At 42.3% G+C, this 13,621-nt stretch overlaps 1 protein-coding gene across 1 annotated transcript in view; it reads left to right on the top strand.

Moving 5' to 3' along the window:
* Positions 1-372: 372 nt before the first annotated feature.
* Positions 373-13,621, top strand: part of cacna1ab (calcium channel, voltage-dependent, P/Q type, alpha 1A subunit, b) — a 141,775-nt gene continuing 128,526 nt past the window's right edge. The window contains exon 1 of the mRNA XM_073826038.1: positions 373-639. Within this exon, the coding sequence (XP_073682139.1) occupies positions 374-639 (266 nt within the window). The 5' untranslated portion in view covers position 373. The remainder of the gene's footprint in view (positions 640-13,621) is intronic.

Raw genomic sequence — 13,621 nt, 5'->3', positions numbered from 1 at the left:
ACGGGAAATACTTCTTAAAATGTGGATCCCACCCTCCTGAGGAAGATAATCCGTCGACATTTTATCTCTTTTTATGTTTGACTATTTGTTAGACTATTTGTTGAGCTGACTGCACCACTCAAAAGGACATAGCTACTCCATCTATCCATCCATCAATCTCGTTATCTGAGTCGCTTTTTGGCACTCACACACATTCCCCCATCCACTGATCTCGTTTGGTGCTTTATGATGGACATTTCTTAGCCATGAAGATCAGATCTGAATGTCTGTGTGCTCTGTGCTGAGGCGGATGGGGTGTAATGTGGTGTTGTCACCCTGAGACTTCACCCCCTTCTCGGCTGCTTCGTAACGATTGGCGTTTGGTGTCTACAGAATGGCTCGGTTCGGAGACGAAGTGCCGGCCAGGTATGGCGGCGGGGGCTCCAGTCAGGGGGGACCCGGCCGCGGCGGCAGCAGGCAGGGCGGCCCGCCAGGGGCCCAAAGGATGTACAAGCAATCGATGGCCCAGAGAGCCCGGACCATGGCCCTCTACAACCCGATCCCGGTCCGACAGAACTGCCTGACGGTCAACCGCTCTCTGTTTCTCTTCAGTGAAGACAACATAGTGAGAAAATACGCCAAAAAGATCACCGAATGGCCATATCCTTTACTAAATCCAGACGCCAGGGGCCCTGGGAACAGGTACAGATCTGTAAAATGTAACATGCTCCTGATGGGTCTTTCAGTGGACCCTGCTTAGACACTTCTGCAACGTAAGTTGTTAATTATGCATTTTAATATTGTGAATAATCACGAGGCATGTTAAGATTGTTATTCAAACGGTATTTAGTTGTTTATCATTAGTTTTAGTTTATTTCAAGATGCTGAGCAACAGTCAGGGCACCAGATTTCTCTATAGGGCGGGCCATACAAAAATGTATGTGCTATATACACCTTTTAAAAATAAAGCATTTATGTATATGTATATATCTATCAACAAAACGTTTTTACATTTTAAAAGGTGCTTTAGAATGTTAAAATTTTCTTTACATAATGGTTTGTTCAAGAACTGTTCACTAAAAGGCACTTTGGGGAACTAAAATTGTTCTCTTTTGGAATCTTTATTTTTGAAAGTATTACCCTTTGACTTATATGTTCGGACAAGTACCATTCTAATACTGTGATATTCTTTAAAAATTCTAAAATAAATAGATAATTTGTGACCCTGGACCACAAAGCCAGTCATAAGCGTCAATTTTGTGACCTGAAAGCTGAATAAACAAGCTTTCAATTGATGTCGATTGGATGGTGATTGGTCGAGATACAGCTATTTGAAAATCTGGAATCTGAGGGTGCAAAAAAATCCAAATATTGAGAAAATTGCCTTTAAAGTTGCCCAAATGAAGTTCTTAGCAATGCATATTACTAATCAAAAATTCAGTTTTTGATTGGTAAATTTACAAAATATCTTAAAGGAACATGATCTTTACTTAATATCCTAATGATTTTTGGCATAAAATCGATCATTTTGACCCATACAATGTATTTTTGGCTATTGCTACAAATATACCCATGCTCTTTAAGACTGGTTTTCTGGTCCAGAGTCACATTTAATATCATGGTACATATCAAAGGGCAATGGTGCTTCCATTTAAGACAATCAAACTACTTTTTGAATGAGCCAGCCCTAATGTAGACATGTTCTTCTAAATAAGTAAGTAGAGAATTCCTATTATATTAAAGTGATTCTACCCCACCCTAAAGCATCTTGAGTTTAAAGTACCATGGTTGCCAGGGTGGGCTAGGCTCGTTTTTTTCCCCCCTGTAGATCCGAGCCTGATGTGCATGTGTTTTCATATCCATGTGTAAGCATGTGTTATGTGTATAAGTCTGTGTTCAGAGGCCCGAGGCTGCGTGGGTGTGCGTGGTTTCCCGCTGGTTGGGATTGGCGGAGTGCGCGAGTGACTGTTTGAGTGCTTGTGTGAGTGTGGAGGGGGGCTGCTGATGTCAGCATATGAGCTTTAGCGGAGCCTTGCAGTGTGGAGTGAAGCAAAGCAGGAGGAATGGGGGAAAGATGACGGATGGAGGCTTGGAGAAAGTGTTTTGTATACTGTATGTACACTGCTGAGTGAACCACATTGAGTGGTGATTTGATCAGATTCGAGCTGAATTGTCCAGAGAATGCATGAAAATGCATAGTAGTGAATTGCAAACATAGGCACAGGCGTCAGTTTATGTTTCTGCCGGTGGGTGCCCACGCTCTATAATATATTATATATATATACATAGCACTAAGACTATTCTCTGTACATACACCAATGTAGAAAGATCACAGTAATGCAATAGTAACTTTTAGAGACTTTGAGTCAGTTCTTCTATCATGATTGGCAGACTGCCATGTGTTAAGTTCTCTGTAATATTAGCTGTACTGTTACAGAGGCAGAGTACTAATACTAATGTATACTCCATTTCTTGGAAAGTTGTTGTATGTAACTTGCCGTTGAGTTTAAAAAGCCTCAATCCTACCCTATCACCATTTGGATTTCATCAGCAGCTCAACTTTTTCTGTTGGTCAGTTTCCTTAGCTCAGTTTGTTGGCTTGCTGTTCTTTTTCTATCAGAGTGTTAATGATTTGCTGAAACAGTGCTGTGGTAGAGGTGTTAGACTGTTTTAAAAATACTCTGTCGGAATGATGAGTTTATAAGGTCTTTGCTTGTATGAGTGCCAGTAAAAAAATTCCTTCATACTCTCCATGCTCCTACGCCTCCCCTTTCCTTTTGCCATCTTTCTGTCTCTCTCTCTGATTCTCTCAGACCATCTGCTCGTTCTCTCTGTTGTCTGTATGGTGGTGGTGCTTCCTGGGGTTCTGTTGGACTCACTGGGCATGAGCATGTGAGAGGAAACGGTAAAAGAACGGAAAAAGAGGGTTTTGGAGAGAAATTTTTGTCCCTTTGGACACATGTGCGCGTGCATGTGTGATGCAAGTGAAACAGATTTGTAGCTTTTCGGCCAAAGATAGTATTGGAGAGGCCAAGATCATGGTCTTATTTTAGGATCAGGGGTTTTTTTTTTACATGATGTTCAGTTTTATAATCTTTGAGGGTTATTGCTCACCCCAAAATCAAAAGATGTACATAATAATGTTAAGAAAATTAAGCTTATTTTAAGACTATTAGATTTTTTTTTAAATTATCCTTTTTTAATGGAATAAAAACAAAAATAGTTAAAAAAAATGTACACTACCATTCAATTAAGACATTAAATTGATCAAAAACATTAGACATTTTTAATGTTACAAAACAAACTGCTCTTTTATAACTACAAAAATAAATGAATCATTATTTTCCCCAAAATATTAAAAAACACAAATGTTTTCAACATTGATAATATTAAGAAATTTTTCATTGGACACTGAAGACTGGTGTAATGTGGCTCAAATTTGGCTTTGCATTCACAGAAATCCAAAAATATATTAAAATATTAAACAGTTATTTTAGATTGTAATAATATTTTACAACATTACTGTTTTGCTGTATCAAATAATTCAGCATTGGTGAACATAAGAGACTTCTTAAAAATAATAATAATAATAATAATAATAAATCTTACAGACACTAAGCTTTTTAACAATGTTGTGTTTACTTATACATCATAATTTATACAGATAATTTATGAAAAACATAATTTCGCTACCATTTTTTAAAACTGTAATTCAGTAAAAAAGAAATATTTAGAATATTGGATAAAAAATTTTTTTATGACAGTTAAGGAAAAGGAAATATTTAGAATATTGGAATAAAAAAAATAGTAATTTTTATAAAATCTCAAATTATCCTTTTAATGGAAAACAAAAACAAAACATTTAATATATACTCCCATTTAATGAAGTTTTTTTTTGTTTTTGTTTTTAAAGAAATTAACTTTTATTTACCAAGGACACATTAAATTCCTTAAAAGTGTCAGTAAAGACATTCTTAACGTTACAAAACAGTATATATACACTAAAAGTTTTTGAACAGTATGATTTTTTTATGTTTTTTAAAGAAGTGTCTTCTGCTCATCAAGCCTGTATTTATTTAAAAGTACAGCAAAAACAGTAAAATTTTTAAATATTTTTACTATTTGAAATCATTGATTTCTATTATAATATTTTTAAAATGTAATTTATTCCTGTTTAAATGCTGCATTTTTAGCATCATTATTCCAGTCACATGATCCTTCAGCAATCATTCTAATATTCTGATTTACTACTCAAAAAATAACATTTAATAATATTAATATTATTATGTTAAAAACAGCTGAGATTTTTTTTTCCAAGTTTCTTTGGTAAATAGGAAGTTCAGAAGAACAGCATTTATTTGCGAGTTAATTAATTTCAGTAGTTAATTTCATTAATTTTCTATTCTTTCTCCCCCCAATATTTTTTTTTCTTTTTTAAAAAAGTAATTATGCTAAAAATTCGGCCGAAATTCACAGAAATAAATTACATTTTAAAATATATTCAATTATAAAACAGTTATTTTAAATAGTAAAAATATTTCAAAATTTTACTGTTTTTGCTGTACTTTGGATCAAATAAATGCAAGCTTATTTTAAAAATATTTAAAAATCTTACCGTTCGAAAACTTTTGACTGGTAGTGTATGACTGGTATGAAAAATAATATAATTTTCTATATGCAAATTCAACTTAAATATATATATTTTTTGTAACATTTCTTCTTATTGTTTCTTTAAATTTGGGGGTGAAATATAACCTAGACATGTTTCTATGACATTCACCCTTTGACCTTTTAAGTCCTGCTTTCGTTACCTTATGTTCGTGGACACGTTTGTAATCTGTTCCTGCACGGATGGAGGTAGTGACGTGTTTTAACAGAAGAAAAGGGGTTTGTAAATGTCTCGGCTGGTTTCACACTGTGGCCTCCTGTCCAAGTTGAATGGACATTGCGCATCGCCGCTAACATACAGTGGATGGATCATTGCTGGGTGAGTGGAGACTTGGTAGGGCGGCACAGCCTGTGGCATCAACCGCACAAACACACACACACACATGGACTATGGCAGCTAAAACAGTGACACCTGTTCTGTAGGATCAGTCTCCTCGGGAGACCAAAGGAAAAAGGAACCGGGCCAGAACTCAGCACCAGCCTATGGCATCACACGCACACACCATGTGGGACATTCACGCTCCAGTGTGCAATCATGCAGACACACAAGAAACGGATACACACTCACACAAACTCACACATCCACACACGCACGCCAGATACCAGACACTAAATCCATTGCTTTTCTCTGGCTAGAGAACACAATCTGGCACTCTGCTGCAGTGCAGACTTGAAGGGATACGAGATAGTTTGAGCAGAAGAAGCGTCTAATGGTCTGTGTGTGTATGCATCCGAGTGTTACTCAAAAGAGTAAGGAATACGTCACAATGCACTTCACATGACTGTTTATTGTGTAACCCTTTTGGACACACACACACATACACACTTGCTCTCTTTCTCTCTTCTGAATTCTGTCGCACACTCCCACACATATTCATATTGAAATGCTCTTTTTTGCTTCTCAGTTGGACATTTCCTTCCTTATTGCCGTAACCTTTAGGTACCCTCTGCTGTTTAAAGGTCTTTTTTTTATGAATACCAAATTATTTGTTATTTTTATTATTAATTTTGTTGTCCTGCTGATGCTTTTGCCCCTCTATTAGGAGGAAGTGAGTTCAAGAAAGCTTTGGGAGCATAACCTTTTTGCAGTTGTTGTATTGTGAGTGCTTCCATAATGCTTTGCTAAACCACATTGAGACACCTGGTTGGCCTCTGGATTGGATCTCACCCTCACGTCGTTCCAAACCTGTAAGACCTTTGTTCATATTTTAAACGTGAATTAAGATATTTTTGATGACTTTATAACTCGGAATTGCTGGTTTATATCTCACAGTTCTGAGGAAAAAAAGTCAGAATTGTGAGAAAACACAATTTTATTATATAAGTTAATATAACACAAAATTGCGAGTTATGAAGTGAGAATTGTGAGATATGAACTCGCAATTCTGAGAAAATATCTTTTTTTTCCCCTCAGAAATGGACTTTATAACTCGTAATTGCGAGTTTATATCTCACAATTCTGACTTTATAACTAGGAATTGCTGGCTTTTATCTCACAGTTCTGAGGAAAAACGTCAGAATTGCGAGAAAACACACAATTTTATTATATAACTTAATGTAACACAAAATTGCAAGTTATTTAGTGAGAATTGTGAGTTATAAACCCGCAATTCTGAGAAAATATTTTTTTTCCCCCTCAGAATTGGACTTTATAACTCAGAATTGCTGCTTTATATCTCACAGTTCTGAGGAAAAAAAGTCAGAATTGTGAGAAAACACAACATTTTATTATATAAGTTAATATAACACAAAATTGTGAGTTATTAAGTGAGAATTGTGAGATATAGAATTGCTGTTTTTTTATATCTCACAGTTCTGAGTGAAAAATTCATAATTGCAAGAAAAAGGTCAAAATTGCAAGTTTATATCCCTCAATTCTGCCTTTTTTTCACAGAATTGCATGATATAAACTTGAAATTTTGAGACAAACTCGCAATTCTGACTTTATAACAAAATTGTTATTAAGTGGGAATTGTGAGATATAAACTCGCAATTCTGAGAAAATATATTTTTCCCCCCAGAAATGGACTTTATAGCTTGTCATTGCGAGTTTATAGCTCGAAATTCTGATTTTATAACTCGGAATTGCTGGTTTATATCTCACAGTTCTGAGTAAAAAATTCAGAATTGTAAGAAAAAGGTCAAAATTGTGGGTTTATATCCCACAATTCTACCTTTTTCTCAGAATTGTTTGAGACAAACTCGCACTTCTTTTTGTTCCCACAGAATTGCATGATATAAACTTGAAATAGTGAGATACAAACTCGCAATTCTAAGAAAATAGATATTTTTTCCCCTCAGAAATGGACTTTATAACTCTTAATTGCAAGTTTATAGCTCGCAATTCTGATTTTATAATTTGGAATTGCTGGTTTACATCTCAATTCTGAGGATAGACAGCAACGGTACAGTTTATTTTTGCATTTTACAGTTTATTTTTAATTGAACTGTCTCTTTAAATGATTTCTGAAGCATCATTTGAAACTGAAGACTGGAGTAATAGCTGCTGAAAATGTTAAAATCTATTAAAATAGAAAGTTTGATTTTTACTGTATTTTGAAGTAAGTGCAGGCTTGGTGAGCATTATAGAAAAGTCTTGGTGTAAATCCAATATTTCTCCTGTCATTACAATGTAGCCTTCACATTATACTGTATGTGCAGTGATAACAGAGTGACTGTTTACAATAAAATACACCCAAGTTTTAGACAAAAAAACAGCAGAGTGCCTTGTCACAGTCTTCTATTATGTTGTAAATACAATTTTTGTTTTTACTCAATAATGGTAAAAGAGTCAAAATTCTCACTTGTGGTTATTAACAGCATGTCACAGATGCTGTTGATGGAGCTTAAGTTGCATTGAACATGAAACATTCCTTTCTTGTGTTTATGTGTGTGTGTGTGTGTGTGTGTGTGTGTGTGTGTGTGTTTGTATGTGTTTCAGTGGGCACGGATTGCCCTCATCATTCAGAGAGAGAGAGACACAGAGAGATTCAAGAGTTCTTTCCATTGTCTGGCTTGATGTGTTGGACGTGAGCCATTGGCTGCTGTCCAGAGTGGCTGTATGGCCTTAGTGTCACTGCTGTCACTGTAACGAAAGTCTCACCTTATGAGCTCCCATGGTTCCCTCTTTAGTTTACCGTGTCTTATGGTTAAAGACACATTTAGGCTTTTTATCACTGGCTTTAAAGGGATAGTTAACAAAAAAATTAAAATGCTGTCATTGTTTACTTCACCTTCACCTTCATGGTGTTCTATCTTGTGTGGAAAACAAAAATATGCTTTTTTCATAACAGGAGCTGAAGGTAAAATGCTTTAAAAATGACAAACAATTAGCATACATGTAGTCAAGTAAACAAGTATTTGCAATATTTGAATTGATGCAAAGATGAATTTGACTTGAGAATTAAATTTTGAATTGAATTTTTCTCAAACAAATCTATTACATAGCTTCAGAACACTGAGAATATAGCACGTCATATGTGTCACGGATTGGTCAGGTTCTGCACCCACAATCACTCCCAGATCACCGTCACCTGAGTATTGATTAATGAACACCTGCACGTAATCATCACCAACACATAAAAGACACTCTCCACACACCACTCATTGTCCGGGCTCGTTCCAGAGAAAGCGGACTTCCAGTAACTCTTGGCGAGTATCACTATCGAGATTACTTACCCAATTGTACTTACCTTATCTCTGTCTCGTTCCAGTCTTCCAAGCGCCAGTCCTCTGTGTCTTCTCAGTATCCTGTCATTAGCGGTGTGTGGCCGTAAGCTGACTTCCGCGTCAGCGGAGGGTGGTGGATCCACGAACTCTCTGAACCCCTCTGGCTTTCGTTCTTGGAAACCTCCAGTCTCGCCACCTAAAACGGAAAGGACCTGTTACTCTCTTCACGTTACCATCCAGCTCAGTATTCATCACTTCAAGTCTTGCTCACCTTCACGAACTCACCATTCACCTCCGGCACTGCTGCTTGTATAAATAAAACACCATTTGTATAACACTTACCTTCTTGTCCCGTCTGCTTCATAACAGAAGCCCGGACCATTACAGTAAGCAGCATGAGTGCTCAGGATCCATTCCAGGAACTGGTGGATAATCTGCGGAAGGTTTTGTTGTCATCCCCATCTGTCACCCCTTCCGCACCATCGGCACCCGTACCTCCATGCACTTCTTCGGAACCACCATCCAGTCCCATGGCCCGACCAGCGCCCTACGCTGGCGGGGCGGAGGAGTGCAATGGATTTCTACTGCAATGTTCTCTTGTCTTTACTATGCAACCAGCGCTCTATCCTACAGACCAGTCTAAAATAGCGTTTATCACCTCTCTTCTCACAGGACCAGCTTTGAAGTGGGCCGAATCGATGTGGCAGCAAAGCGGGCCGACCACTCGTTCCATCCAGGCATTCATCAATCACTTCAAAGAAGTGTTCAACCGTACAGACGGGGAAGTATCAGCGGGTGAGCAGCTCTATCACTTATCACAAGGATCGATGTCCACCCATGAGTATGCTTTACGGTTTCGAACCCTAGCCGCTGCCAGTGGATGGAACGAGCGGTCGTTGCTGACCACCTATCGTCTCGGGCTCGAACCCCGTCTTCGCCTCCAACTAGCTGCGTTGGATGACGCTATGGGTCTGGAGCGTTTCATACAGCAATCCATCAGATGTTCTGACCGCATGCAATCATATCAGACTCTCTCCGATGTCTCTCCTAATGCACTCCTCCGCCCAGTGGAGACCGCCAGCCCTCCAGAACCAGAGCCGATGATACTTGAATCTGGTAGACTATCATCCGCTGAGCGACAGAGAAGGCTGACCCGGGGTCTGTGTCTCTATTGTGGAGCCAGTGGGCATGTTCGGATGAAATGCCCCCTTCGTCCTGTTCCTACCGCGGTGAGTGTCATCCAATCCGAAGTTGAAAAGATGTATCCTCTGTCTACATGTGTTCAGTTAACCACCTCCACATCTTCTGTCATAGCCCACGCTCTCATCGACTCCGGGTCAGCGGGGAACTTCATCTCGGGGAGCCTCTGTCGCCAGTTACAGCTCCGAACCGAAGCTTCGTCGAGCGTCTACCAGATTCAGCCCATAACACGTTCCATCACAGCACGACCCCGTATCCATCGTAAATGCCAATCCATCCACCTTCAGATAGGAGCTCTTCACCAAGAACTCATCCAACTTCTGGTTCTGGAGGGGGCCACCATGGACATCATCTTGGGGCGCCCGTGGCTGGTGAAGCACAATCCCATCATCTCTTGGGGCAATGGAGAGGTAATCCGGTGGGGTCATGACTGTTTTCCAGAGTGCTTTCCAGAAGCTCCACGCCCTATACCAAGACCCATTCCTGTCTGCGCCACATCCATCGAGAGCCCTTTGGAGCAACGATCCACCGAGGTTCCGGATACCTACTCCTCTTTCCAGGACGTCTTCTGCCCCAAGAGAGCTTCCCAGCTACCTCCCCATCGGCCATGGGACTGCGCCATAGACCTGATTCCTGATGCTCCTTTGCCCAGAGGAAGGATCTACCCGTTGTCACTTCCGGAGACTAAGGCCATGGAGGAGTATATTCACGAGGCTCTCCAGCAAGGATACATTCGTCCCTCCACTTCTCCCGCGGCATCCAGCTTCTTTTTCGTGGCGAAAAAGGATGGAGGGCTGCGGCCGTGTATTGACTACCGCATCCTGAATCAAGCCACAGTCAAGTTCAAATATCCCCTTCCTCTCGTCCCAGCGGCCCTCGAACAACTCCGGTCAGCCACCATCTTCACGAAATTGGACCTCCGCAGCGCTTACAATCTGGTGAGAATACGGAAGGGGGATGAGTGGAAGACGGCCTTCGTGACCCCTACAGGCCACTATGAGTATTGCGTCATGCCCTATGGCCTGGTCAACGCCCCTTCCGTATTCCAAAACTTCATGCATGAAGTCCTCCGGGAGTTTCTCCATCGGTCAGTAATTGTCTACATTGACGATATCCTCATCTACTCCCGGAGTGAGACTGAACACATCCACCACGTTGCGGAGGTCCTCCAGAAACTCAGGGAACACCAACTCTTCTTGAAAGCAGAAAAATGTTCATTCCACCTTCCATCCGTTCAATTCCTGGGATACATCATCGACCGTGAGGGTATTCGTATGGACGAGAGGAAGGTGTCATCTGTCATGTCCTGGCCAAAACCCTCTTCTGTCAAAGAACTCCAGAGATTCCTCGGTTTTGCTAATTTCTACCGCCGTTTCATTCAAGGTTATAGTATCATCACAACTCCATTAACCAACCTACTCAAAGGAAAACCAACTAAACTTACCTGGAACCCCGAAGCCGCCGCAGCCTTCCAATCCCTCAAGGACGCCTTCACCCAGACTCCTATTCTGCGCCATCCAGATCCAGACCTTCCTTTCGTGGTGGAGGTGGATGCATCAACCTCGGGAGTCGGAGCGGTTCTCTCCCAACATCACGGAACTCCACGTTTACTCCATCCATGTGCCTACTTCTCCCGGAAGTTCAGCCCGGCGGAGAAGAACTATGACATCGGCAACCGGGAACTTCTCGCCATCAAGCTCGCCCTGGAGGAGTGGCGACACTGGTTGGAGGGAGCCAATCATCCTTTCCTGGTACTCACAGATCATAAAAACCTCCAATACCTCCGTGATGCAAAAAGGCTGTGCCCACGTCAGGCCAGGTGGGCACTGTTCTTTTCAAGGTTCCACTTCTCCATCTCCTATCGTCCCGGTCCAAAAAATATAAGAGCAGATGCCCTGTCTAGAATCCACGACTCCACTGATTCCACTGAACCTCCCAGCAATATCCTCCCACAAGACATCTTCATCAACCCCATCGAATGGTCTGCTCCCCCTAGTGTCGCTACTCCTGCTCCTCGCCCTCCGCCGGGCTGCCCTCCTGATCGACGTTACATTCCTAGGACACAACGGGTAGATCTCATTCGCTCCATCCACACTTCCCTGGGCACTGGACATCCCGGGACCAACAACACCCTCTCGCTGCTATCCGAGCGCTTCTGGTGGCCTGGGATGGCAAGGGATGTGCAACGGTTCATCCAGGGGTGCAAGGAGTGTGCCATGTCCAAAAGTCCCAGGCATTTGCCCGCAGGTAAACTCCATCCCTTGCCAATCCCGAACCGCCCCTGGTCACACCTGGGAGTGGATTTTATGACGGACTTACCAGCATCGGATGAGAACACCTGCATCTTTGTTATCGTGGATCGATTCTCCAAGTTCTGCAAGTTACTGCCCCTGAAAGGACTACCCACTGCCTTTGAAGCAGCCCAACTCCTGTTCAATCACGTCTTCCGTCAGTATGGAATACCTGAGGATATTGTATCGGACCGCGGTCCTCAGTTTATCTCCCGTCTATGGAAATCCTTCTTCCGTCTCCTAGGTGTGACCGTCAGCCTCTCCTCTGGCTATCATCCGCAGTCCAATGGCCAGACGGAGAGGAAAATCCAGGAAGTGGGGCGGTTCCTCCGGACCTTCTGCCACAACCACCAGAACTCCTGGAACCAGTTCCTGGGCTGGGCAGAGTATGCCCAAAATTCACTGCGGCAACCGTCCATCGGCCTCACACCATTCCAGTGCGTTCTCGGATTCCAACCACCGCTATTTCCCTGGAATGGTGAACCATCTGAGGTCCCCGCAGTGGATCTCTGGTTCCGGGAGAGCGAGAGGGTCTGGGACGAAGCACATCACCACCTACAGAGGGCAGTACGCAGACAGAAAGCCTTCGCGGATCGGAGGAGGGCCCCAGCCCCAGAATTCAGGCCAGGCGATCAAGTGTGGCTTTCCACTCGAGATATCCGTCTGCGACTGCCCTCCAAGAAATTAAGTCCCAGGTTTGTTGGTCCCTTCAACATCCTGGAACAGGTCAACCCCGTCACCTACAGGCTTCAACTCCCACCTGAATATCGCATTCACCCCACCTTCCATGTCTCACTACTGAAACCATTTCATCCACCTCTCACTCTCTCCACAGAACCTGACCACGAAGAAGAACCTCCTCCCCCCCTCATGCTGGAAGATGGAGCCGTCTACTCCGTCCGGGAGATTCTCCGGTCTCGTCGTCGTGGTGGTCTACTCGAGTACCTGGTTGACTGGGAGGGTTATGGACCAGAGGAGAGGTCATGGGTCCCAAGAGATGATATTCTAGATCCCACGCTCACTGAGGAGTTCCACGCTAGTCATCCTGAGTTCCCTGCACCCCGAGGACGAGGTAGACCACCACGGCGCAAGAGACTTCGGCCCTCAGGAGCGGGCCCTGGGGAGGGGGGTAGTGTCACGGATTGGTCAGGTTCTGCACCCACAATCACTCCCAGATCACCGTCACCTGAGTATTGATTAATGAACACCTGCACGTAATCATCACCAACACATAAAAGACACTCTCCACACACCACTCATTGTCCGGGCTCGTTCCAGAGAAAGCGGACTTCCAGTAACTCTTGGCGAGTATCACTATCGAGATTACTTACCCAATTGTACTTACCTTATCTCTGTCTCGTTCCAGTCTTCCAAGCGCCAGTCCTCTGTGTCTTCTCAGTATCCTGTCATTAGCGGTGTGTGGCCGTAAGCTGACTTCCGCGTCAGCGGAGGGTGGTGGATCCACGAACTCTCTGAACCCCTCTGGCTTTCGTTCTTGGAAACCTCCAGTCTCGCCACCTAAAACGGAAAGGACCTGTTACTCTCTTCACGTTACCATCCAGCTCAGTATTCATCACTTCAAGTCTTGCTCACCTTCACGAACTCACCATTCACCTCCGGCACTGCTGCTTGTATAAATAAAACACCATTTGTATAACACTTACCTTCTTGTCCCGTCTGCTTCATAACAATATGGACTCTATATACTGTAGCACGTCATATGGATTTTTTGATATTTTTGGTGCTTTTAGAGCTTATGAAATAAGAGTGAGTAAATGATTACAGAATTTTCATAAATTGAAAAAAGTGTTACG

The sequence above is a fragment of the Garra rufa genome, chromosome 20, assembly GCF_049309525.1.
Source record: "Garra rufa chromosome 20, GarRuf1.0, whole genome shotgun sequence".
Taxonomy (NCBI): Eukaryota; Metazoa; Chordata; class Actinopteri; order Cypriniformes; family Cyprinidae; genus Garra; species Garra rufa.
Note: the sequence above shows the minus strand (reverse complement) of the source record. Positions and strands in the feature narration are given on the sequence as shown.